The 25,279-nt window shown below is 39.5% G+C and overlaps 1 protein-coding gene across 1 annotated transcript in view; it reads right to left on the bottom strand.

Moving 5' to 3' along the window:
- The window catches only part of USP32 (ubiquitin specific peptidase 32), a 203,933-nt gene that overhangs the window by 3,045 nt on the left and 175,609 nt on the right, over positions 1–25,279 (bottom strand). Inside the window, exons 21-33 of the mRNA XM_070772603.1 lie at positions 24,813–24,918; positions 22,993–23,166; positions 22,030–22,204; positions 21,375–21,526; positions 20,378–20,489; positions 18,821–19,032; positions 14,065–14,249; positions 12,802–12,888; positions 11,647–11,767; positions 5,753–5,944; positions 2,798–3,086; positions 959–1,383; positions 422–514 (exon numbers count right to left, since the gene is read on the bottom strand). Of these exons, the coding sequence (XP_070628704.1) occupies positions 422–514; positions 959–1,383; positions 2,798–3,086; positions 5,753–5,944; positions 11,647–11,767; positions 12,802–12,888; positions 14,065–14,249; positions 18,821–19,032; positions 20,378–20,489; positions 21,375–21,526; positions 22,030–22,204; positions 22,993–23,166; positions 24,813–24,918 (2,323 nt within the window). The remainder of the gene's footprint in view (positions 1–421; positions 515–958; positions 1,384–2,797; positions 3,087–5,752; positions 5,945–11,646; positions 11,768–12,801; positions 12,889–14,064; positions 14,250–18,820; positions 19,033–20,377; positions 20,490–21,374; positions 21,527–22,029; positions 22,205–22,992; positions 23,167–24,812; positions 24,919–25,279) is intronic.

Genomic DNA, 25,279 nt, shown 5'->3' with positions numbered 1-25,279 from the left:
CAGGCCCTGACAAGTCTCAGCCACTGGACTTTCAGGGAATTCCCTGCATGTCACTTTTATTCCTTTATATTGAAGGCATCTATATATGGATTCTAACAGAAACAACTACTTTCTATTCAGGAGAAAGGGCTTTCCTAGTAGCTCAGTGGTAAAGAATCTGCCTGCCAATGCAGGAGACACGGGTTTGATCCCTGGTCCAGAAAGATCCCTTGGAGAAGAAAATAGCAACCCACTCCAGCATTCTTGCCTGGAGAATCCCATGGACAGAGGAGCCTGGTGTGCTACAGTCTATGGGGTTGCAAAGAGTAGGACATGACTTAGTGACTAAACAATAATTCTGGAGAAAATCCATTATTTCAACAAATGTCTTCTAGATCTGTTGACATTTCTGTTTCTTTTATAAAAGATCGGGGACATTTACCTTACAGCTGCTGTCATTGTAACAGTACCACTTGCTATTTGGGTTTTTGGCATAAGTGACGTAATGGCCCCCGCCCAGAATTCCTGAATGGCACTGTAAGAGAGAAGAAAGTGGAGGTGTATTAGTAGTTGACAATACTCAGGCCAGGGCAAGTACCAGGATCCAATCCAAGGAAAAGTGTTTTCCTTCTTCCAAAAACAAACCAAGAAGGAAAACTGAAAATTTTAAAACTTTGAATCTTACCATTCTATTTTTGTAATTATTTTTGGAAAGCAAAACTCCCTCAGAAACACACACTTCTGAATGGCTTAAGCCTGTGACTCCACCTAGAATATTACATGACTGTTCCCTTTATTAAACTGTGAGCATCTTGGATTCTACCCAAAAGGCCAAGATATTTACTGCTAACTTAGTCTATCACCAAGCTCAATGCCTTGCAAATGAGCAGGCTCTGAAAAAATGATGAATGAATGAAGATGAACAAACCAACCACTGAAAAGGTAGATCATTCCAAAAATCATACAAGAAACCACTTACCGAAATTGCATATAGGTTATAAATAGGTTTAACATGAATATCTTCTCTTTGGTCGTCAGTACTGTCTTCTTCACTGTGGTTTTCAAGCTGACCATTGCTGTAGCCATTGCCACATGCCTCATGCTCATAAAGGAATCCATTGGCCAAAGCTACTTCGTGGTCCTGTGGGGTGACCAGCTCAGGCTGGCTGCCCCCCAGCACGTGCCCTCGGCTCAAGGCATCAGACAGCTCACAAACGTGCCCAGCCCCGTTCTCTTTGCTGGCATCCAAGTTCTCCTTACTACTTGACAATTTGTTTTTGCTGCCGATTTGGGGTAGGCGGAGCCTCCCTTTGCTTCTCCCTAAAGTCCTAGGGCTGCTGTTAGGGCTGCTGTTTTTGCTGGAGGGACAGCTGGTTCCACTTTTTCTTGATGTAGATGGTGAACCTGTGAAAGGGAATAAAAGATAAATCCAAATGTCACAAATTGAACCAGCCACCAAAAGCTAATTCTGCAGTCAACTGCACAAGTGTACACAAAAAGGTAAAGCCAGGGGCATCCTGACTGGCTAGGCTTTACTCCTATTATGTGGCCGATAAGTTACATTCTTGTCTTCCTCAATGCCAACCCTCTCAAGGCAGCAATGTCCTGAAAATGTGAAGTACAGTTAAGTATGGACTTAGAAAAAGAGCAGAAAGATGATTTAAGGCAGATTCAATTCAAAATAATATTAGATGAAGGGGTTTGACAAATATGCATTTTTCTTTAGATTAAAAAATATGACTACAAATTATCAAGCACTTACTCCCGCAAGGCGTGACATCGGAAACTTTACTATTTCTACCTCTCACAACAATCCTGCAAAGGAGCAGGTCTCAAACAGCTCCTGACTCCCTTATATCCCTCAAAAATTGCTGAGGATCTTGAGAACTTTTGTTTTTGTGAGTTCCATTTATCAATATTTACCATGTATATATTTACCATATTAGAAGTTAAAACTGAGGAATTTGAGAAACACAAGACACATATATTTCATGGACAGTATCACATATATGTTGGCTCTAAGTCAACCTGTGAGAGAATGAGAGTGGAAAGGCAAATACTTAGCTTTTGGGTTTTTTTTGGCTGTACCGTATGGCTTGTGGCATCTTCAGTTTCCTTACCAGGGACTGAACTTGGGGCTATAGCAGTGAAAGCGCTGAGTCCTAACTACCAGACTGCCAGGGAATTCCCAAATACTTAGTATTTTTATGAAAACAGTTCTGATCTTCAGAAAGGGTCTCAGGCACCCTCTAGGGGTTTCCCCAAATTTTACTTTGAGAACCTCTGATATAAGCAAACAAGGATGACAACTATCATTCATAATCACCAAATGCCAGGAGCTATGTAAAGTGCTTTACTCTCCATTTTATTAATAATATTTATTTATTTGGCTGCACTGGGTCCTGGTTACGGCATGAGGGACCTTCTTTGCAGTGCCCGGGCTTAGCAGTGGAGGTGCTTAGGCTTAGTCGTCCTGCAGCAGGTGGGAGCTTAGTCCCCCCACCAGGCACTGAACCCTGGACCCTTGCACTGCAAGCGGATTCTTAACCCCTGGACCACCAGGGAAGTCTCTACAGTGCTTAATTCTTGATGTATCAATTTCTCACTCTGTGAACTGAGTATTTTCTTCTTTTTATGAATGAGAAAAGAGATTTAGTGAGGCTGTATCTCTTGCTAAAACTCACAGAGCTCAAATGTACTGAGTCCAGAAGGATCCCGGTACAACCAAGCTGTTGCTCTAGAGTGGAAGACGGAGGGAAACATGCAGCCTAGAGGGCCCAGGAAGGGCCCCCTCCGGAGTGAGCTTTGGGTTCCTCACCTTTAGGACTACTGACAATGTTGGCACTCAGTGAGGACGGGCTCTTACTCAGGAGCACGACATCTTCCCCAGCGGAGTTCTGAGCGTCTGCTTTCTTCACCTCTCCTGTCGGGATCCTGGGCTCAGAGAGGTCATCCCCCTGGGGTGTGAGTGGTCTACGCTGACAGAGAGCTGGGGCCCTCGGCACCAGAAAAGCACTAGGGTCAAAACTTTCACGAGGAAACTTAACAATTTTCTGTGATTTTATCCATCGACCATTTACAAACTGAAATCGTTTGAGATGAATAATCTGGAGAAGAAGAGAAAAGAGTTGTATTAACGTGTTCTGAAGACACAAATTACACACTAAAAAAAAGTCTAAAACATTTGTATATGTTCCAAAAATATGTCTTTCCCCCCACCAAAGAATATATGTTCTTATGTAACCTAGTTAAGAGGCCACTGACCTTTAGCTATGTGGCTAAAACGGTAATCTCCCTAATTTCATAATCGGTGTACATCCAAACTCTCTCCCAAATGTCTTCAACATCAAAGGAGCCTCTTCTTCCATGTCCTCTGGGCTTGTGACTCACACTGACCTTTACCTCTCTCCAATATCATCCATTCACAAATACACGAGGCTAGAATACTACAGACTGAATCATTTGAAGAAAAGTGGAGGCGTTTTTAACAGATGAAAGTTACCCAGCCTCTAACAGGAGGTCTCTCTTTTCTTAACATTTCTGTTGGCTGAGATCAGGGGGTTTCACTGTCCTGAAGAGCCTAAGAATCTTCCTTCTCCTTTCTGGCTTCTCTCTTTCTTTTCAAAAGCAATGAATTTCTTCAGGCTTAAACACAGTGTTGTTATGCTCCCTATCGTGAGCATACTCTTGAGAGTCCCTTGGACTGCAAGGAGATCCAACCAGTCCATCCTAAAGGAAATCAGTTCTGAATATTCATTGGAAGGATTGATGCCGAAGCTGAAACTCCAATACTCTGGCCCCCTGATGTGAAGACCTGACTCATTGGAAAAGACCCTGATGCTGGGAAAGATTGAGGGCGGGAGAAAGGGACGACAGAGGATGAGATGGTTGGATCACCATCTCATTGGCATCACTGACTCAATGGACGTGAGTTTGCGTAAGCTCTGGGAGTTGGTGATGGACAGGGAAGCCTGGCGTGCTGCAATCCACGGGGTCACAAAGAGTCGGACATGACTGAGTGACTGAACTGAACTGATTGTGGGCACAGATATTTGGGTGGCTACCTCTACCCTAAATGCTTAACTATTTACTATTTACATAAAGCGAATCCCTCTCTAAGGGCCACGCTGGTATGTGGATGTAACAAAAGCCCATCGAGCTATCAATATAACATTTACTCCTCATTATTCTTTGTGTTCAGTTGCTAAGTCATGTCTGACTCTTTGTGATTCCATGGACTGAACTGGAGCCTGCCAGAGTGATTCCTCTGTCTGTGGGATTTCCTAGGCAAGAATATTGGAGTGGGTTTCCATTTCCTTCTTCAGGGGATGTTCCCAACTCAGGGATTGAACCTGAGTCTCCTGTCTCAAAAACACAGTTTTATAAATGCTGATACTTCATGATATGTGATATGTTTTATTTGATGGTCATATGAGTATAAATAATTGTCAAAATTCATCAAACTAGATATTTTAAATCTATGAATTTAACTACATGTTAACTACATACCTCAATCAAAAAAAATAAACCTTACCCCTTCCCACCTACCTGTTCTCAAGCCTGTCCCTATGCTCAGCTTCCCATCCCTGTGCTGTGCTTAGTCGCTCAGTTGTCTCTGACTCTTTGCGACCCCATGGACTGTAGCCTGCCAGGCTCCTCTCTGTCCACGGGGATTCTCCAGGCAAGAATAGTGGAGTGGGTTGCCATGCCCTCCTCCAGGGGATCTTCCCAACCCAGGGATCAAACCCAGGTCTCCAGAATTGCAGGCGGATTCTTTACCAGCTGAGCCACCAGGGAAGTCCATGAATATTGAAGTGGGTAGCCTATCCCTTCTCCAGGTATCTTCCTGACCCAGGAATTGAACTGGGGTCTCCTGCATTTTCAGGTGGATTCTTTACCAGTTGAGCTACCAGAGAAGCTATCCCTGGAGCTAGCCAATCCCTGTTAGTAATTTCTTGTGCTTCCTTCCCTGGGGAGTTGTTCTTGTCTACATTCAGTCTCACAGAGTGGTAGGAAGAAGATATGAATAAAATAATAGATGCAAGGTCTGGTTATCAATATGATTTCCTCCCTTATGGAAAAAAGCTTTCTTAAATGAATAGGAAGAACTGACACTCCAACTCTTGACAATCAACAGGAGAGTCTCCTGATCCATGGATGGAGAAGGCAGAAGTGCATCAAATCAGAAAGAACACATTGGCCCTGTGTACCTGGTGCACACACATTTAATTCAGCGGTGTCTGCGCCTATGTGACCAAGCACAGCGGGACCGGAGGCTCAGGCTCCCTGCTCTTCTATAGTCTGTAAAGCGCAAACCTCAAGCTTCCTCTCTCCCTAGAGCTAGAAGTGCTTTCACCTTCTCCTGAAGTTCAACTTCACCAGGCTTTACCACGTGGGGCACTTCTCGCATGTCTCACTCAACTGCAGTTACTGGTCCATATGACTTCTCTTCCCTTGGAGGCTGTACCCTCTTTAGGATACAAAACTAGTAAATGTATGTAGGACAATTCAGGTCTGCGTACACTAGCAAAAGTGTTTTATGTATGTAAATAGTTGGTTGAACTGCGTGGCTTCTGGGATCTTAGTTCCCTGACCAGGGACTGAATTGCCAATGAAACTGCTGAGTCCAAAACACAGGACTGCCAGGGAATTCCCAGGAAAAGCATTTTAAACACTGTGGCAAGAAAGATTATTCTCAAAAATTCTTATTTGTTCACAGCTTCTTTCCTTCAAGCTAGACTGCTACTCTCTCAGAGGTGGGGTTGTAACATACCAGGATGGGGGGAAGCCTCCAGAGATCTAGCTTCTTGGTTGCCAAGCAGTGGGTCTTACACTTGGAGCAGTAGTACATCTCATTCTCCCCCAGCTCCTCCTCGCTGGTGAAAGCTCGGAGACAGCTGTCCAGGTTGATGGGCTCAGCTTGTGCACGCCGACTCTGTTCCACACTCTCGTGCTCATCTACAACCTGCAGGTGGAGGAAACGAGGAACGGGAGAAGGGGTAGGAGGGAGAAGGGGTAGGAGGGAGAAGGGGTAGGAGGGAGCTTAGAATGGTCACCTGCTCTGCATCATCCTCTTGGTGACTCAACCTCATTTACTTTACTTTAAAATACAACCAAACCAGAGTCTGAGTAAATAGAGCATTTGCACATTTATTCCCAGATATCACATCAATAACATCTTTGATCAAATTTCTACTTAAATGACCATAGCTTTTTGGGAAAAATTTCTGCATGCTACTAAATGACAAAAACAAAACCAACAAGGAATTGCCTGTTTATTTTACAATTTTGAAATCTGAAAACAGCTTATATGCAGGCTGGCTTTCAAGTCAAGGGTGTTGAGGTTAGGACATTTATTTTTTTAACAGGGACAGGGGACATTATTAGTATGCTGCAGGCTCTACAGAGGCTAGGAGAAATAATATCACTGGAACACAGAGGCCAGATCTGGATTAAATAAGAAAGGGTACAGAAAAACTCACCTTGAGAGGACAGTCACCAGGGCATTAAAACCCAAAGCCACAATCATTTGCATGTTGATGCCAAGTCATAACACAGAGTTATCAAAACACCATGTGTATGCTGAAGAGCAAATAAGCCCGTGCGCCACAACTATTGAGCCTGTGCTCAAAACCCTGGGAGCTGTGACTACTGAAGCCCTCACGCCCTAACTCCTGTGCTCTGCAACAAGAGAAGCCTCTGCCATAAGCCCGAGCACTGCAACTAGAGAAAAGCCTGAACAGCAATGAAGACACAGCACAGCCAAAATAAATAAATAAACAAAATTATGAATATAAAAAAACACCATGTGTATCATTACCTGTCTCTTGCCTCTTGGTGCCTTTTTATATGACATGGTTAACAAAGGAACAGCAGACTCAAAACAACCTGATTTTCCTAAGACCTGCCCAGACCTCTGTGGTCCTACTGAAGCAAGGAAGAGGCCAACACGAGGAAGGAGGTGGCGTGGGAATCAGGAGGAAGGAGACACTGAGGGGCCTAGGATGCAACAGAAAGAAATTTTCCCTCTGCCATTCTTGGCTGCCACTTAGAAAGCAATTAGGAACCACAGCGGGTGAGGCACACATCGCATGACTGTGAACAACCGTGAGACCACACACAGGGATCACATCCCAGGGTGGAGCCCGGACAAGCACAACAATGAATGTCTCTTTTTGGCAAAGGTCATACTCAGGTCCCTTCACCCTACTTGTTACTCCTCCCTTCCAGAGGTGAAATGGTTCTCTTTGCCCAAGGCAATTTCCCTCCAGCTTTCCTTCCTGAGCTCTCAGTTTAGAACAGCTTTCTTCAGGTGTGACTTTTTCCCTGCGTGAGATGGCTGAGTCAGAGGCTGTCAAATGTTTGTATAAACTATCAAGGTTGGGGTTGATCATGCAATGAAGAGCTTAGCACTGCATCACCCATCATTTCTAAAGAATTTATTTGAAAATGGGGAATTTCAAGGAAAACCCTTTCAGAAAGGGAAATCTGGATTGACCTTGAGTCACTGACTTCTGACACTTTCCCCAGGGAACACTGACATGCTTCAAAAAGAAACATGCTGTATCATGGTGGTTAGAATCAGAGTAGAAAAAGAGGTATGTCGGGAAGGTCATGTACACACTGCTATATTTAAAATGGATAACCAACAAGGACCTATTGTATAGCACAGGGAACTCTGCTCAGTGTTACACGCCAGCCTGGATGGGAGGAGGGTTTGGGGGAGAATGGATGCATGTATATGTATGACTGAGTCCCTTCGCTGTTCACCTGAGACTACTACAACACTCTTAACTGACTATACCTCAATACAAAATAAAAAGTTTAAGGTTTAGGGGAAAAAAGAAAAAGAGGTATGTCAAATATAGTACTGTCTCTTTTCTCACAGCCAGTTAAATATTATCTATATTATCTCTACCAGGGATGCTTTATGGCCAACCACAAATTACAGTAAGTAGGTAAAGAATGTTGACTTTTACTGACTACATTTTCTATACAACACACAGGCTAGACAGCTGGATAGAGACAGGAAGGAATGAGAAAATGGATGAAAAAACATATCTACAGATGACAGTAATTTTTATTTATTAATAAAATTTCCCCTTGGGATCTAGCTCCAGATTCTCTATAATTATTCAAATAGTCTAAATTACTTATTGGCACCCTCTTCCTTTATTTTTCTCTAAGTTGCCTGAAAGCTCATCCTTAGTCCAAAACATAAAGTAATGAAGTAATAGCTTTCATACATTATAAGACTATTAGAAAAAGAGAAGATCTAAGAAGTTATCTAGTTTAATTTTCTATTAATGAATATGAGGTTCAAACAGGGAAAAAATTAAAAGAATAAGAGCAATTGCCTATTTTTTTCCCCTCTTTATCAAATAAAACATTCATGTAGAAATTTTGGAAAGCAGTGAAAAATGTTAAAAGGCAGGAAACCTTATAAAGGCAAACTGTCAAAATATTGGCAGATTTTCTTCAGCCCTTTTTATATATTTTTCAGGATATGCAATTTTATCTTACTTTATAAAAAACTTCACATGATATTATTAGCATCTTTCCATATATGTTGGTGTAAAAACTTCTGGTAATCCTCATTTTCAGTGATTGCATAGTATTTTACCCAATCACTATACCATACTTTATTTAACCACTCCTCTAATGTGAGGAAAATACTAGTTGCTTCTAGTTTAACTACTCTAACAAATGCTATGATGAAATCTTTCAGCAAATCAGAGTATTTCCCTAGAATAAACTCTTAAAAGGGAAATTACTTGAGTAAAAAACATAAAACATATTTTACGGGGCCACATGAATAATCTCAATTTTGAACCAAGATATCTCTTTTGTCTACGTGACTCTCCAAGCACATGCAGAATCCACATGTAGGAAGGTATTAGTCATGTGGCCCCATTCCCCAGAAAGGAAGGATATCTCAACAGCAGCTTGGTTTCCATGGTACCCTAAAAGCATCACTGAAAATGGAAGTGGGGTGAGATTTAACAGGTCACACAGGTCCTTCTTCCTGTAAGTAGGATGTCCTCTAGAATTTTTCAGATTGCACACTGGGCTTCTTAAAAAGGGAAGGAGATTTACAGCCAAATAGTTTTTCATCTTTGACAGGAGTTATCTTGCCACAGTAATGTCCTGTCAGATTCTGTGCTAACAAAGATTTAAGAATCTTTCAGTTGCTAAAATTTTCCCTCTTCAAAGGAAGTGTGGTGGAGGTCACTGAATTAATCTTGCTCCAATGAGCAAAATCTGCCAAAACATCAATTTCTCTGCAGCTTCCTTTCATTTGGCAACTATCCATAAAGAATTCTTGGTTAGTGAGAGCCTGAGGGTGTGTGGGGGCATAGTTAGGGTTCCAAACAGGGAATCTGGTCTGGAATCGGGAGTTCCCCCACTCCTCAACAGCACAGAGAGACAGAAAAGTCCATAGAGAACAGACTGTGGTTGCCAAGGGGATGGGGAAAGGTGGAATGGAGGTTCGAGAATCAGTTCAGTTCAGTCGCTCAGTCGTGTCCAACTCTTTGCGACCCCGTGAATCGCAGCACGCCAGGCCTCCCTGTCCATCACCAACTCCCGGAGTTCACTCAAACTCACGTCCATCGAGTTGGTGATGCCATCCAGCCATCTCATCCTCTGTGGTCCCCTTCTCCTTCTGCCCCCAATCCCTCCCAGCATCAGAGTCTTTTCCAATGAGTCAGTTCTTCTCATGAGGTGGCCAAAGTACTGGAGTTTCAGCTTTAGCATCATTCCTTCCAAAGAACACCCAGGACTGATCTCCCTTAGAATGGACTGGTTGGTTAGCAGATGCCAACTATTTATGACAAGGTCCTACTGCATAGCACAGGGCACTGTAGTCAGTACCGTGATTATAAACCATAATGGGAAAGAATGTATATATGTATAAGTCAATCACTTTGCTGTACACCAGAACACAGCACCGTAAGTCAACTATACTTCAAAAAAAAAAAAAAAAAAGAAAGAGAAAATTTAATTTTAATTACTACCTTATCTAAAGGGAATGTATTAAGAAACAGTGAAAGAAATTTCCATCAAGAGTCATATAAATGCAAAATCCACTACATTTCTTCATGTGACTAAAACATCCCCTTTAATTCTGTTGCTTTTACTTCTCCATCGGATTCTTCCTATCTCTACACACGAGCCATCTAGTCAATCTTCCCTTCAAACATTTTTGCATATGGAGTTAGTGGAGTCAGTATTCTTTTGGAAGTTTTATTTTCAACATTGAAGAACTGCTCTGGCCTGAGAGTGGCAGTGGAGGAATGCTAAGTGTGAAGAACAGGCAAGGAGGTGTACTCTTAGGTGTCCCATTTTGAAACAGTCAATCCTTTCTCTAATTTTTCTGACCACTGTATCTATTAAAGGTGGCAGCTACAGTCCTGGAATGCATTTGAGCTAAGTAATAGTGGTTACCGAATGCTGCAACTTCAATAATAATTAATAAACAGGTAGAGAGATTGGTATGCTTGACATGCCCTGGCCAGAGAATATATCTTCTTACTTATGCCCAAACTTTGGTTTCAAGATTTACTTACTATTAACATTTTCTTTATTTTCTTGGACTCCAAAATCACTACAGATAGTGACTGCAGCCATGAAATTAAAAGACGCTTGCTACTTGGAAAAGCTATGACAAACATAGACAGCATATAAAAGCAGAGACCTTACTTTGCCAACAAAGGTCCATCTAGTCAAAGCTATGGTTTTTCCAAGTAGTCATGTAGGGATGTGAGAGTTGGACTATAAGAAGGCTGAGCGCCGAAGAGTTGATGCTTTTGAACTGTGGTGTTGGAGAAGACTCTTCAGAGTCCCTTGGACTGCAAGGAGATCCACCCAGTCAATCCTAAAGGAAATCAGTTCTGAATATTCACTGGAAGGACTAATGCTGAAGCTGAAGCTCCAGTACTTTGGCCACCTGAGGCGAAGAGCTGAGGCATTAGAAAACACCCTGATGCTGGGAAAAACTGAAGGCAGGAGGAGAAGGGGAGGACAGAGGACGAGATGGTTGGATGGCCTCACTGACTCAGTGGACATAAGTTTGAGCAAGCTTGGGAAGATTGTGAAGGACAGGGAAGCCTGGCATGCTGCAGGCCATGGGGTTGCAAAGAGTTGGCCATGACTGAGTGACTGAACAACAACAACAATACAATTAACTCGTGTTTTGTTTGTGTGTGTAGGGGGGTGGGGGGTGGTGCTCAGTTGTGTCCAACTCTTTTTGACCCCATAAACTGTAGCCCATGAGGCTCCTTTGTCCATGGAATTTTTCCAGGCAAGAATACAGGAGTCGGTTGCCATTTCCCACTCCAGGGGATCTTCCTGACCCCAGAATCGGACCAGAGTCCCTTGCGTCTCCTGCACGGGCGGGCGGATTCTTTACCACTAGTGCCATCTGTGAAGCCCCACAATTATCTCTACAAGTGGGGAAACTGAAATCACATAATCATGCTAATATATCTAAGTGCCACAGAGAATATCAATGAATATTTGTCTGGTAATTATTTAAATTGTCTGAAAATAGAAACAGCATGATACAGTTAAGCTGGGGAAAATTTTACATATATTTTACATATAAAAATGTGTATATTTTTATTTACATATAAAAACTGCCATCTTATGGTGACTTGGAGTACTTACCCTTTCCTGTGATGTTTGATAGCGGAGGTGAAGGGCTGTGGGGTCCCAATCCACAGCAATATAGGCATTTCCAATGAAAGCCCTGTCTTCCCCACAATCAATTTTGCAGCCTCTGCAAAATCTAAAGAGGGGAAAAACAATCTACTGAGGAAAGAATAATTAATGAGTCCAAATTTTATCAAAATTAATTTTCCCTAGGAATTCCCTGGTGGTCCAGTGATTAGGACTTGGTGCTTACACTACCATGTCCCAGGGGTTCCATCTCTGGCCGGGAAACTAAGATCCTGCAAGTCATGGCCAAAAAATAAAAAATTATTTTTCTACTTCTCTACTTTCCTTCTTGGGCATCACAATTCGTCATGGGCTTCTAACTTCAGACTGATAAATGCATGAATATGTGTTAGTAATTATTAGCAGTTCACTGAATCACACTTAACACTTCTCAAATCTTTAGTTTTTCAAGGCATTTGATAACCAATTGTTAATCCACATGAATATGTGAAACTTCACGGTAAATAAATGATAAGGGAAGTGGATATTTGAGATAATTTACCTCTCATGAAATTCTAAATTTAGTTACTTAATGCTTATGGGGCATAACAATGCCTATTTCCTTGTTTGTCAAATGGCACATTAAATACATATAAAAATTTATGAGTGGGTAGGAACCATGACAAAGGCCATGGCTTCACTGCCTATACATCTCAAGTTTGCTAAGGCTATTACAGTTCTCTGAAAGTTGACTTCAGTACACAGGCATTTTCCAAGCTGGAACACTAGTGACTAATCAATCTCTATAACTTTTCTTAAAACCAAAAATAGACTTCCAGTAAGGTCTAGTAAATAGAATATGTTTTACTGAACTCAGAATTGCTAAACTGATTTATAACTAAGGAGCAGAACGTCTAGAATGATAAATGTTGATCATAAACTATGAATCTGATGAGGATTGTAGAGTTAACAAAATCAGCTAAGTCTCAAGAGCAAAACTTAGCTATAGACCTCACAGGGAAGAGATGAATGAAGAACTCCTAAGTTTATTTCAAGCTTCCCATTACTACTTATTACGTCTAAAAACTGGAAAGCTTACGAAAAAGGTATAATATCTGAAGCTGCAATTCTACTAACATTTTTCTTTTCAGAAGGTGACTTTACCTGTACCATGGGCACCAAGCACAGGAGTTCCCATCTTTCTGCACAACTCGTAGAGTGAATGGATACTGATAACCCATACTGTCATCACTGAAACAGAACATAAATCAGAGTGTAAGAAACATTTCTTATCTGGAGTCTCTTTCATCTTCTCTGAAGTAACCCTAAAAAGGGGCATCTGTGAGAGCAGTATGCTCACATTGACAGCTCCATGCTGGTTATCCTAACCCATTAACTTCAGCCCTGCACAGCTGTACTCAGGGCTCCCTGCTTGTAGAGGGGAAACACAGCAGACTGCCAGATGTCTCTGACAGAGTCCATGTGGTCCACGGAAATTTCATAAAATAAGCTAATCATGAGATCGAATGCTAGTTATCTTTCAGCCCTAATTCTATCAAAAGATTTAATTCACATTAAACCAGACTCCTTCTATGACAAGAACACGGATACAACACAGGAAAGTGAAAGGTCACAATGGTTTTAGAGGAGTTGACTGACTATATATTTAGAAGCTTCTTTAATCAGAATCCCTGATGTGGTACATGACAGACATCCCTTTTTCCTTGCCCTAACTATCTAAAGCTATAAGCTATATAACATATTTAGAATAATGTTTTAACTGCAAGATAGCTTTATGAGTTCTCCGACTGTAAAAAAAAAACAAACTATTCATCCTTGCCCCAATAAGAAGCAACACAAAGAATATAACATAAGAGCAATATACTTTATGGATCATTCGGCAATTTGTAGTGGCTATCACATGACTGCTAAAGGTAATGAAACTATGATAAGGACTCATGGTTGTAATGGCAACCATTGTAAGGGCAAGAATGAGTATTACGCCTGTCACAGCAGTTCCCATCTTTCTGTCTAACTCATTGACTGAATGATTATGGATAGCCCATGTTGTCCAGTATCATGTCAGTGATAACCAGGTCAACAGTAAGTAAGGAATGCAAAGAAAGATAAAGAGATAAAACAGCCAGGTAACACTCCGGCAGAGAACTGTACAACAATTCTCTTCTAAAAAATTTCTTTACTTATAATACTTGCCAGAAAGATTTAGGTAAGAGATCAGAGATTATAAGGATTATAAGACTCTGGAACGTCTAGGTGATGAAAGGAAAGTGTAGTGTCTCTCCTACTCAGAAAACCAAAACCAATGGTTGAATTGTAGTGAGTCCTATAAATCACCCAGAATTAACATAAATTCTCCTTTTTCTACATTTGGAAACTGTACATCTAGGAAGATGCCCAGAGACTCACCAATCCTGAGCATGATTACTAGCTTCCTGAGGTGGGAGTGGGCTGGCTAATCGTGACACTTGAATCCAAACCGCATCATACAGGTCTTTCTTCCGGGTATGCACTGTACATGGAACAATCAGAGGCATTCCAAAAAGGCTGGGGCGATTCTTCTGAGATGACAGGAAATACAGTTCTGTTCTCATCTGTAAGTACAAACAAGAGAAGAGTGAGCTGAGAAGAGGCCTCTGATTCCTCTCTTTTGTTCTTCTAGGACTGCCCTGAACAAGCATCACTACCATTTTCAAATCAGTCACTATCACACTTCTCTTTATTTACAGAACTATCTTTTATTAAAATGTGAAGAGAATGGTTATTCAAAGTGGAGACACTGAAGGGGTGCCAATTTCAGAGTTGCCCTCTATCAAACTTGGGTTTTCAGCATTTAATATTTTCAAATTACATAGTTTTCTCTGATAAACATTTCTCACACACAATGAATCATATATAAAAATTTTTTAATCATATTTTAATTATATGATGGAATAAAAGGTAAACTTTTGAGATGTTTGCTCTGAGGATGTTAAAGGAGATTTTTATCACTTCTTAACATGCGAGATACTGCACAGAATTAGCCTGGAAATGGTGACTTAAAACAAAAGTTTAGTATAATAGAAAAGCTGCTGGGAGTTACAGGATTATTAAAAAAAATCTGCTGAGCACTTGGACATTTAATTCTTTAAATTTGAACTTTATGTAGTAGAGAAGCTAAGCCAACAACTTATAAACTCACTAGTTTCTAAGTGGAAGACTCTTATTTCAGATCCCCAAGTATTTTATTTTGCTGTTATTCACTTATTAGCTAAATACATGATTTTAAGACTCCATTTCATGTATTGGTGGTTATATTATTATAAGACCTATAGAAAGGAGACATAGTTCAGAAGAACTATTTTTTAAAAATCAAAAAACTTTGATTAGTTTTTCTCTCCTTAAACTTATACCTTTCTTCCACTCCAACTCTCAGTAGATGACTTATGCTACTAAATAAATGAGATTTAAGCAACTATCTCTTTCCTCTACCCTTCTCAGTGTTATTTTCTTTTCTAAACTCATATGATTTTCTTCCTCTTGGAGGTAACTTCTTCCAGGGCCCTGTGGCCTATACCTCCCATACCTGCTCAGTTCTTCGTGGGATAATGCTCCCAGCTTTACTGTACAGGAATCTTTCTTTGGTTCTATCCTAACAACTTCTTCTTTAATCTGAAAAATCTCACTTGACCTAACTGTGCTAAATTCTTGCCCTATTTCTTCACTTGGTTACTTGGCCAAACTTTTCAGTTTTCATTCTTTTCGATGTCTCTAGTCCATGTAGCCACTTCTTTCTTCCCTTTTTTGAAGTTGACTTCCCTTTAGTAGTTGTGTCAACACAACACTATTCTTTCTCCCTTTATTCTCTGATATTCTTGTTTAGGTTACCTTGCCTTATTCCTCTTCTTTTTCTATCTTGTAGAAGGGAATAGAAGACAAACTATTTTCAAAGTAATTCAATCATGAGATTAAAGTGTCTGAAAGAAGAAGGTGGCAATGAAAATGAAGGAAAATGGTAAATTCAAGTAGTATTTTGAAAGAAGAAATTAAAAGACATGATATACTAGAGTTTCAGAAGAAAAGGGGGAAAAAATCTAAGAACATCTCTAGCCTTGAGCCTTTTACATGGAAGGATGGCATTGCCTTTCACATAATAAGAAAGGGAGTTGACTTGGGACAGATGGTAAAATCGATTTTCAGTTCAGTCGCTCAGTGACGTCCAACTCTTTGCGACCCCATGAATCGCAGCACGCCAGGCCTCCCTGTCCATCACCAACTCCCGGAGTTCACTCAAACTCATGTCCATCGAGTCGGTGCTGCCATCCAGCCATCTCATCCTCTGTCGTCCCCTTCTCCTCCTGCCCTCAATCCCTCCCAGCATCAGCGTCTTTTCCAATGAGTCAACTCTTCGCATGAAGTGGCCAAAGTATTGGAGTTTCAGCTTCAACATCAGTCCTTCCAATAAACATTAGGACTGATCTCCTTTAGGATGGACTGGTTGGATCTCCTTGCAGTCCAAGGGACTCTCAAGAGTCTTCTCCAACACCACAGTTCAAAAACATCAATTCTTCAGCGCTCAGCTTTCTTCACAGTTCAACTCTCACATCGATTTTAGGCACTCCCCAAAGCAGCTATTAGATTATGAAGTAAACTGGAAACAGGGAACTGGTTAAAAGGTAAAAATTTAGAGCACACTTTATGGTCCAATAATTACAAAAAAACCTGTATATAATGCTTTAAGCACTTACCAACCACTTTATATAACATACATGATAGATGAAGGGAGCTGTTTTGTAAGAAAGATTTTTTTAAAATACATCAGAGTTCTTAATATTTAATCTGATAATGCTTTGTTTAAAGACATGGGGAAATGCATGAATCACTCCAATGATCTTAGCTGATGGGACTGTGCTTAAACAAGATTTGAGCTGCACTTAAACAAAATTCTAAGACACAAATATATCCCTTAATTCTCTAGGATGTTTACTCAAACAACCCTGTCTAGAAAATGATCCACAGACCATCATCTACATGGTCAGAAAAATCACTTTAACTTGGGAGTTACTAATTCAAAGGGAAAATGTACATTTCAAAGAATTATCACAAAGTAATTAGCTGTGTAATCACCAATCAGGTCAAGAAGCAATTCGGTCAGCACTCCAAAGCTTTCTTTGAGCTTCCTCCTAGAGGTAACAGTTTTTCTGAATTCTGGTAATTATATCTTTGCTTTTCTTTGTTTTATACCCTATGCATAATAAACAGTAAATTTCATCTTCCCTGTCTTTAACGCTTTATTTATAAATATATTATTTCATTTCTTTTTGTTTCTGATTTCTTTCCTGCGTTATTTTTATGAGATTCTTTTATGTTGGGAATAAGTATAAATTCATTCATTTTCAATGCTGCATAATATTCTATGACTACGACTCAACTGCCTTACCCTTTCTACTACTAATGGACATTTTTAAAAACACAAAATAGAATGGTGGAATTATTTATCTTCAGTTAGAAAACTTAGTTTTCCAAGTAGCTGTATTAATGTGCACTCATCAGCAGTGTATGAGAGCTCTTGTTGATAATATGAGTTACAAACATCTTCTACTCCATGGCTTGACTTTAATTCTTTTAGTGATGTCTTCTGATGAAACTGAAGTTCTTAGTTTTAATGATGCCCAATTTAACAATCCTTCCTCTTATATTTAGTGCTTTCTGTGCCTTACTGAAGAAGTTTTCCCCCTAAACCAAGGTCATGAACATATTCACCTTTGTTTTGCCTTCATATTTAACTCTACAGTCCACCTGCAACTGATTTTTATGTGGTGAGATCTAGGTATGTCAAATTTCATATGGATACCCAATTATCCCAGCACCATTTACTAAGTGAGTTGTCTTTTACAGCTCTGTAATGCTATCTTTGTTATAAATCAAGTGCCCATACATGTGTGAACCTGTTTGGGGGCTATTTTATTTCATTGGTTTATTTGCCTTTTCTCATACCAATAACACAATGTCTCAAATATCATTGCTTAATAAAATCACTCTTAGTGACCCCATGGACTGTAGCTTACCAGGCTCCTCCGTCCGTGGGATTCTCCAGGCAAGAGTACTGGAGTGGGGTGCCATTTCCTTCTCCAGATCTTCCCAACCCAGGGATTGAACCCGGGTCTCCTGCATTGCAGGCAGACGCTTTACCATCTGATCCACCAGGGAAGCTTTAATAAAATCATGATATCTGATAGCTCAATTCCTCATTCTTTGTTCTTCAAGACTGCTTTGGTTATTTTAGTGCTTTGCGCTTCCATATATTAGAATCAGCTTATAAAGTTATACACATACACGCGTAACATACAGAGTTTGCATTTTTATTAGGACTGTGCATTGAATCTATAGATCTGTTTGTGGAGAATTGTTATTTTTGAAATATTGAGTCTTCTAATCCATGAGTGCATGCTCTGTTGCTTCAGTCATGATCAACTCTTTGTGACCCTATGGACTGTAGCCCTCCAGGCTCCTCTGTCCATGGGATTCTCCAGGCAAGACTATTTGAGTGGGTTGCCATCCCATGGACATAGTCTATTCCTTCAAATTGAGTCTTCTTTAATTTCTAGCAATAATATTTTATTGTTTTCTACATAGGTACCTTGTATATTTTTTGTAAAGTTTATTTTCAGGTATTTACAAATTGGAAGAGGCAAGAAGGATTCTCTCCTAAAACCTGTGGAGGGGCACAACCATATTGATGCCTTGATTTCAGACTTCCGGGCTTCAGAACTGTCAAAGAATTAATTTCTATTGTTTTAAGCCACAAGTTTGTGCCAATTTGCTACAGCAGTCCTAGGAAACAACTTGTCTTGCCTAGGAATCTTGTTTCTCCTTCCAAAACAAACAAAACCTTATCTAAGGCAGCCACACTTATATGGTAACGAAGATGTACACGCTGACATGAACATATAGGAGTCACAAACTTTCTAGAGACAACAGTATTCCGATGCACCAGCTGTCTTGTTGCTGCTTAATGTGAGTGAGGAGTATCATTTCCTATGTAGGCTGTCAGATGTGATACTAGATCCTGGCTGTAACCAACACATTGAAAGTGCACACACTGAAGATGTTGCCAAGGCAGAAACTGCTGTTTCATAAATAGCACTGGAAAGACCAGCAGTAATTTGCCTAACATTGAACTAACCATTTTCCGGTGGACTGCAATGATGTAGCCTGTAAAGGAACTGTCGGGAAGAGATGGCATATGACCATTCACCATTCCATTTGTGAAGTTTTTCTCAGTTCCACATGGCACAACAGTGTTTGGCATTCCATTGGGAATGAATATTGGTCGAGGCAGGTCCCCGTTGGCAGTCAGGGTGAACATTCCGTTTGTAGATGGGGAGGAGGAGAAATCTACAAATTCAAAGGTAAGCACAGCATCATATGTTTGTGGTACCTTTATCTTTCCTCTTTTCTCAAACATTGCTGGGACCCAGACCACTGACAGTCTCTTTTAACTTAGGACTGGAAGTAATCATAGGTCAAATAATTCTAGATTAACTGTAAGACTTTCATTTTAGATTTTACTTTCATTACTAATACTTTCGATTAAATGACTAAACAAGAGTAACTGCTAGAAAGAGTAAGTGAAATTTTTACAACAATCTTTATCAGTCCTATGTTATGGCATGAAAATAGTTCTGCTTTTCTTTTTCTTAGTCTCAAAAAATTCATTTCTCCATGTAGTCTCTAGCCAGATATTTTACAAACACTTTATTTTTAAAAACACCTGCAGAGAACTCCCATCTGCTCCCTGCCCCCACACAAGCACAGTCTCCCCCATTAGCACCCTCCCCCACCACAATGAAACATTTGTTAAAACTGATGAAAGACATTGCTTTTTAAATTACAAATGCATTTTCTTAGTTTTTCTAGCCACAGTTCAAATGCTAAACAGTTGGTGTGACTACTGGATACTCTGCTGCTGCTAAGTCGCTTTAGTCATGTCCGACTCTGTGTGACCCCACCGACGGCAGCCCACCAGGCTCCGCCATCCCTGGGATTCTCCAGGCAAGAACACTGGAGTGGGGTGCCATTGCCTTCTCCATTGGATACTCTATTGGATGGCAAAGATTAAAGAAAGTTTTCATCATTGCAGAGGGTTCTATAGGACAGTGATATAAATGATATAAACAAACAAACAAAAAAAGCAATAATAAATCATCCACCAACCCACCATCAGTACTATCTACTGAGCACCTATGAGAGGAGCCCCCTTCTCTCTGAAGCCTTTGATAGCTGGGAAATCTAATTATCAACAATAAAAAGAAGAGACGATGGCCAAGAAGACTAACTGGATGACCATATTAAATTATATGAATGACCATATAAATATCAGAGTATAAACAAACTTCTTTTTTAGACAAATTCACTATTCTGTTTTCTAAAGCACATTTGTTTCATACCACCTGTTGCCATGTTAGTATTAGATAAGAGGGTTAAAAGATCTGAACTCCAGTGGTAGATTTAGCTAAGAACTATCTATCCAACTTAGGTTCTCTGAATTTTAGGTTCCTCATTAATAAAATGAAGAATTTAAGATGTTCAGTACGGTTTCCTACAGGCGCCAACATTCTTTTGCTGTAATTTTTTTTTTTCTCTAATATTTTTAGCCTAAACAAAAACCGAAAAAGAATGACAACCCTTAGACTATTATTCAAAGCTAAAATCATGAGAAAGAGCTCTAGTTCTCTCTTACCTGTCTGTATTGGACTAGAAGCTGAAATTGGAGATCCAGGGATGGGAATTTCAAATGCACACAAAAATCCACTCACTGAGAGCCGTACTTTCTGGTTGTCCTGAGGGAAATTCTACAGAAAAAGAAGCAAGAGGAGAAGGGGGAGATGTTTCAGACAAAATGGAGAATCATCTCTGATATATTTGAAGCAAATGTCTTAGATTCTTTTATCAGTAAAGCAAACAAGATGTCTGAATAAATTTTCTAAAATAACTAAAAGATGCAGGTTTGATAAACTGAATGAAAACTAACTTTACTGGAGAAACCGTTATCCTCTTTCATAGGAAGGAAGTATGATGTGTATAACTGACTTAAGTTTTGCCCTTCATTTCAAGAATCTAAACCCCAAATCCCCAGAGATCTCACCTCTGCATTACACATGAAAAAAATGTTAAGGAGGTGGGAACTTGTTTAAAAATCCTGAAGATGAATATAAATAATACCAATGGTAGGAACTCAATTTAGGGCAACTTATTTATTATTGCTTCTTTCTCCAGCTGGTATGGAGGAAGAAGTGATTTGCATCACTTTGTTTTTACCCTCTTAGTGTGTTTAAAGGCCAGGTATATATATTTATAAATAAGTATTAAGAACACACATTCATAAATACACAAAATACTTAAAGAATTCTAGGAACAGTAGTAACACATAAGAGACATAAAACAAAGCAGTGGCGGTCCTTGGGGTAAATTCAGACTGTACTGACATAGCTAGACCACTCCATATAGGGGGCTCTGGGCTTACATGTTTCTCTTCTTTAAAAATATCACCATCATTTTACTCTTTTATTCTGGTGGACAACTCTTTTAGTTTCTTCTGGAATGAAAAGCTTTACAATTTTTTTCCAGTTTTTGTTGTGTTTTATTATCTCCCTTGGTCATTTAACACAATAATTAATTGAGAAAACTGTGATTTTTGAAGGAATCAAGGGTTTCCCAGAGAGAATAGTTAATATCACCTTTATGTTGGAACCATGTACTTCGGCAAGGAGGATTTGTTCTGATTTAAGTCCACAGAGATCACTCAGCTGTTTTTTTAAACCTGTGTACTTTTCATCCATATTCAGTCTTAGTCCATATCGTACAGGGGTAGTACCATCCAGCTTAATAACTAGTAAAGAGAAAAGATTTTTATTAGTAAAATTCAGGTTTCACTGAAAGCTTTATACCTGTGTGTGTGTGAGACTTGCAACTAGTAAACATCTGTCTAGAATTTTTATATGTACACACTACAACAGGTGGTGTTTAAAATAATATTAAGTAAAATCATTATTTTTGTATGTTCACCCAATAAAGAAGTGTGAGTGGCTTTGCAAGATTTTTCAAGAGAGCTTCTGGCACATTTAAAATTAAGAGAACTCAATGAGCACAAAAATGGACGCATGTTCAAGTCTTTCAAACCTCAAATCATGCCTGAAACCAGACTTGTTATCATTACAGAACATTGTAAATCAATTATAGTCCAATAAAATTTTTAAAAAACTATAACATGCTGACTACCAATCTTTATGAGAACTCACTATAAACAAATGACTAAACTTACAAATTCAAGCTGACTGAATACAAGGTAAAAGACAAAGGAATTAAATAATGTTTCAGAACTTTGTGACCTACCTGTTATTTCTAAGTGCATGTAACTGTCCATTGGTAGTGGCAAAGACAAAAAATTGAAAGGGTCAAATCGGACACTTATATGTCCACATGTCTTGCATTTGACTTGGGACCTTAGCTGCCCATGGAACAAATCCACAACAATTGATCTATTTCTCCTTAGATGATTATCCCAGGCCTAGCAAGAAAAAAGATGAGAGAACTTTTTTATCCCCTCCAAATTCAAAACATAAGCTTTTCTCCAAAAATTCAAGGCAATGGTTAAATATATTAGATTTAATGTCAAGATTATAATCCTTAATTTTTCCTTCAAAAATAAGCTTTCTGTCTACAGATTTACAAATCAGGTATATAATTTTAAATATATTGCCTACTGAGAAAGTAAAGAAAACCAGTGATTGAATAGAATGTAATTCTTTTTTTTTCTGGCCACACCATGCAGCGCTCAGATCTTAGTTCCCTAACCAGGGATCCAACCTGGGCCCCCTGCAATGAGAGCATGGACTCTGCCACTGGACTGCCAGGAAATTCCTTAGAATGTGTTTCTTTTTGCTCAATATATAAAATACTAAATTCAGATGAAAAATCCTACTTTCTTTTCTTTCTTTTTACCATGGTAACAATGGTGAGTTCTTTGTCCATTAAAGGCACATAAAATATGCCTATTAGTCACTATACACATTACTTTAGCAATTATGGGGACTCCTAAAGTTCTACTGAATAATTATTCCTACATCCTCTCCCCAAAATGTGTGATGTGGAAAGGAAACGTTTTTCTATGTTCATTAACGATACTTTGTTTTGGGATTATGGCACAAGAAATAAGCAGAGAATTATAAAATTCCTTCATTTTCACAGTAAAATTCTGATCACAGAACAGTTTAGTTAGTGTTTAAGTTGCGCAAAACTTATTTGGGGCCAGAATATTTTATCTGTGCTTACATTAGAAACTCAAAAGTGACAAACCTCTGCAGCTACTTCCCAATCTGGTCTGCCATCACTGTCCTTCAGTTCCACATATGGCTTCTCATGGACTCGGTTGAGATCTTCATGCAGACCATCCAAGAGAAAAGCCAGAAGTTCTTGGGAGTCTTGTTGCTGGAACCCATTAAACCTGGGAGCATATTTTGCTATGGTCCACTACAAATGTAAAAGGAATCCAATTCATTATTTGCTATCCCATAAAATTGAGACTGACCATACCCATAATTCAATCAGAGACATGAGAATAAGTAAACTATACAGTCCACAGTATTCTCCAGGCCAGAATACTGGAGTGGGCAGCCATTCCCTTCTCCAGGGGATCTTCCCAACCCAGGGATCGAATCCAGGTCTCCCACATTGCAGGCGGATTCTTTACCAGCTGAGCCACCAAGGAAGCCCACGAATACTGGAGTGGGTAGCCTATCCCTTCTCTAGCAGATCTTTCCGATCCAGGAATCAAACTGGGGTCCCCTGCACTGTAGATGGATTCTTTACCAGCTGAGCTTCCAGGGAAGCCCAAACAATATAGTATTTAGTCTATTTCAGCAAATATATTTTGGATAATCAGGAAATCTTTCTAATCTTTATATCAAATGATGCTCCCCCAGCCCACTAAAAAAAGTATTATGGCCAGTCCTGTGTCCTGGTTTAGTATCAATATAGGCAAACAGTTCTTTAGGTACATGCTGCTAATTCACTTCAGTCGTGTCTGACTCTGTGTGACCCCCATAGATGGCAGCCCACCAGGCTCCCGTCCCTAGGATTCTCCAGGCAGGAACACTGGAGTGGGTTGCCATTGCTATTTAAGATACAATATGAAAATATTAAAATAGCATTTGGTCACATTGGAAGATTCCCTGTTTTCTTTTACAGTTAGCTTTTCTGGTGTTGTTGTATCCTAACTTTTATTATTAGAGGCAGAATAGCCCAGTGTTCAACTGTGAAGACTTACTAACTAGCTTGCAACCTTGGATAGGCTCCTTAGTTTCCTGAGCCATAAAATGGGGACTGTAACACTGCTTTATATTATGGGGCCATTTAGAAGATTAAATGAGTTAATACACATAAAGTAATCAGATAGTGGCTGGTAAGTGATAAGTAACCAAATTTTTAGCTACTATGATTATTAATTTTTAACCTAAAAAGCTTTTGCCTTGCCTTAAAAAAATTATTTGACTTCACCAGGTCTTAGCTATAGCACACAGATCAATCTTCATTGTGACATGTGGGATCTAGTTCCCTGACCAGGGATCAAACCCAGGCCCCCTGCATTGGAAGCAAGGAGTCTAATAAGCCACTTGACCACCAGGGAAGTTCTCAACTTACTTTTAAATAAAGATAAAAAATAATCCAAACTTTACTAAAATTCACTATAAATAATATTAATGTAAAATTTGTATTCATTAATTACAGTCTTTCTTTCTGCTACTTTTTTTTTTTGTTCTATGGATAGAACTAATTATCTTAGTAATGTTAAAAAGCTACTGAGTATCATTAATTAGACTCAGGGCTACCTTGCAGTTGGAATACTGATAATAATGAAGGTCGAAAAAAGAAAAGTTTACTATATATACAAGTAAAATACTTGATAAAATTTATAAATTTAGACTGTACTTCTGAACTTTTTCTATCTACTATGCCTATAAGAGTATTTTGCTTATAATTGAACAAGTAAAAGTTTATGTCTTATGAAAGACCCAAAAACATTAAGCTAAAATTAAAAGATAAATATAAAAAACAAAGAAAATTACTTAAACAGCTGCTTAAGACTTAATACCTTTATATTATTTTAACATGCTTACCCGAAGCTTTAATGGGGCGACATTTTTCTGAGTTCCACTCCAAAGCTCCTGTACTAAATCCCCATAGCATTTAGCCATATGCCCCTTCATACCAATGGGATTTGTCCTACAAGTTTGGGAGGAAAATGTATTGCTTAATGATTCTTATAAATCACAATCATGTGAACACAGAAATGCCTAGTATCTGTTTTCTCACATCAAAATACATTTTCAAAACAAGAGAAGCAACATTTGGTCCTTGTCCTTTAGTTGCTTCAATTGTGTCCGACTCTTTGCAACCCCATGGATTGTAGCCCACCAGGCTCCTCTGCCATGAAATTCTCAGGCAAGAATACAGGAGTGGGTTGCCATTTCCTTTTCCAGGGGATCTTCCTGACCCAGGTGGGTTCTTTACCAACCCATGTCTCATGTACTGGCAGGTGGATTCTTTACCACTGAGCCACTAGGGAAGCTTACTTCATGCTTAA

Source organism: Bos indicus, chromosome 19 (assembly GCF_029378745.1).
Source record: "Bos indicus isolate NIAB-ARS_2022 breed Sahiwal x Tharparkar chromosome 19, NIAB-ARS_B.indTharparkar_mat_pri_1.0, whole genome shotgun sequence".
Taxonomy (NCBI): Eukaryota; Metazoa; Chordata; class Mammalia; order Artiodactyla; family Bovidae; genus Bos; species Bos indicus.
This window is presented reverse-complemented; position numbering and strand designations above follow the sequence as displayed.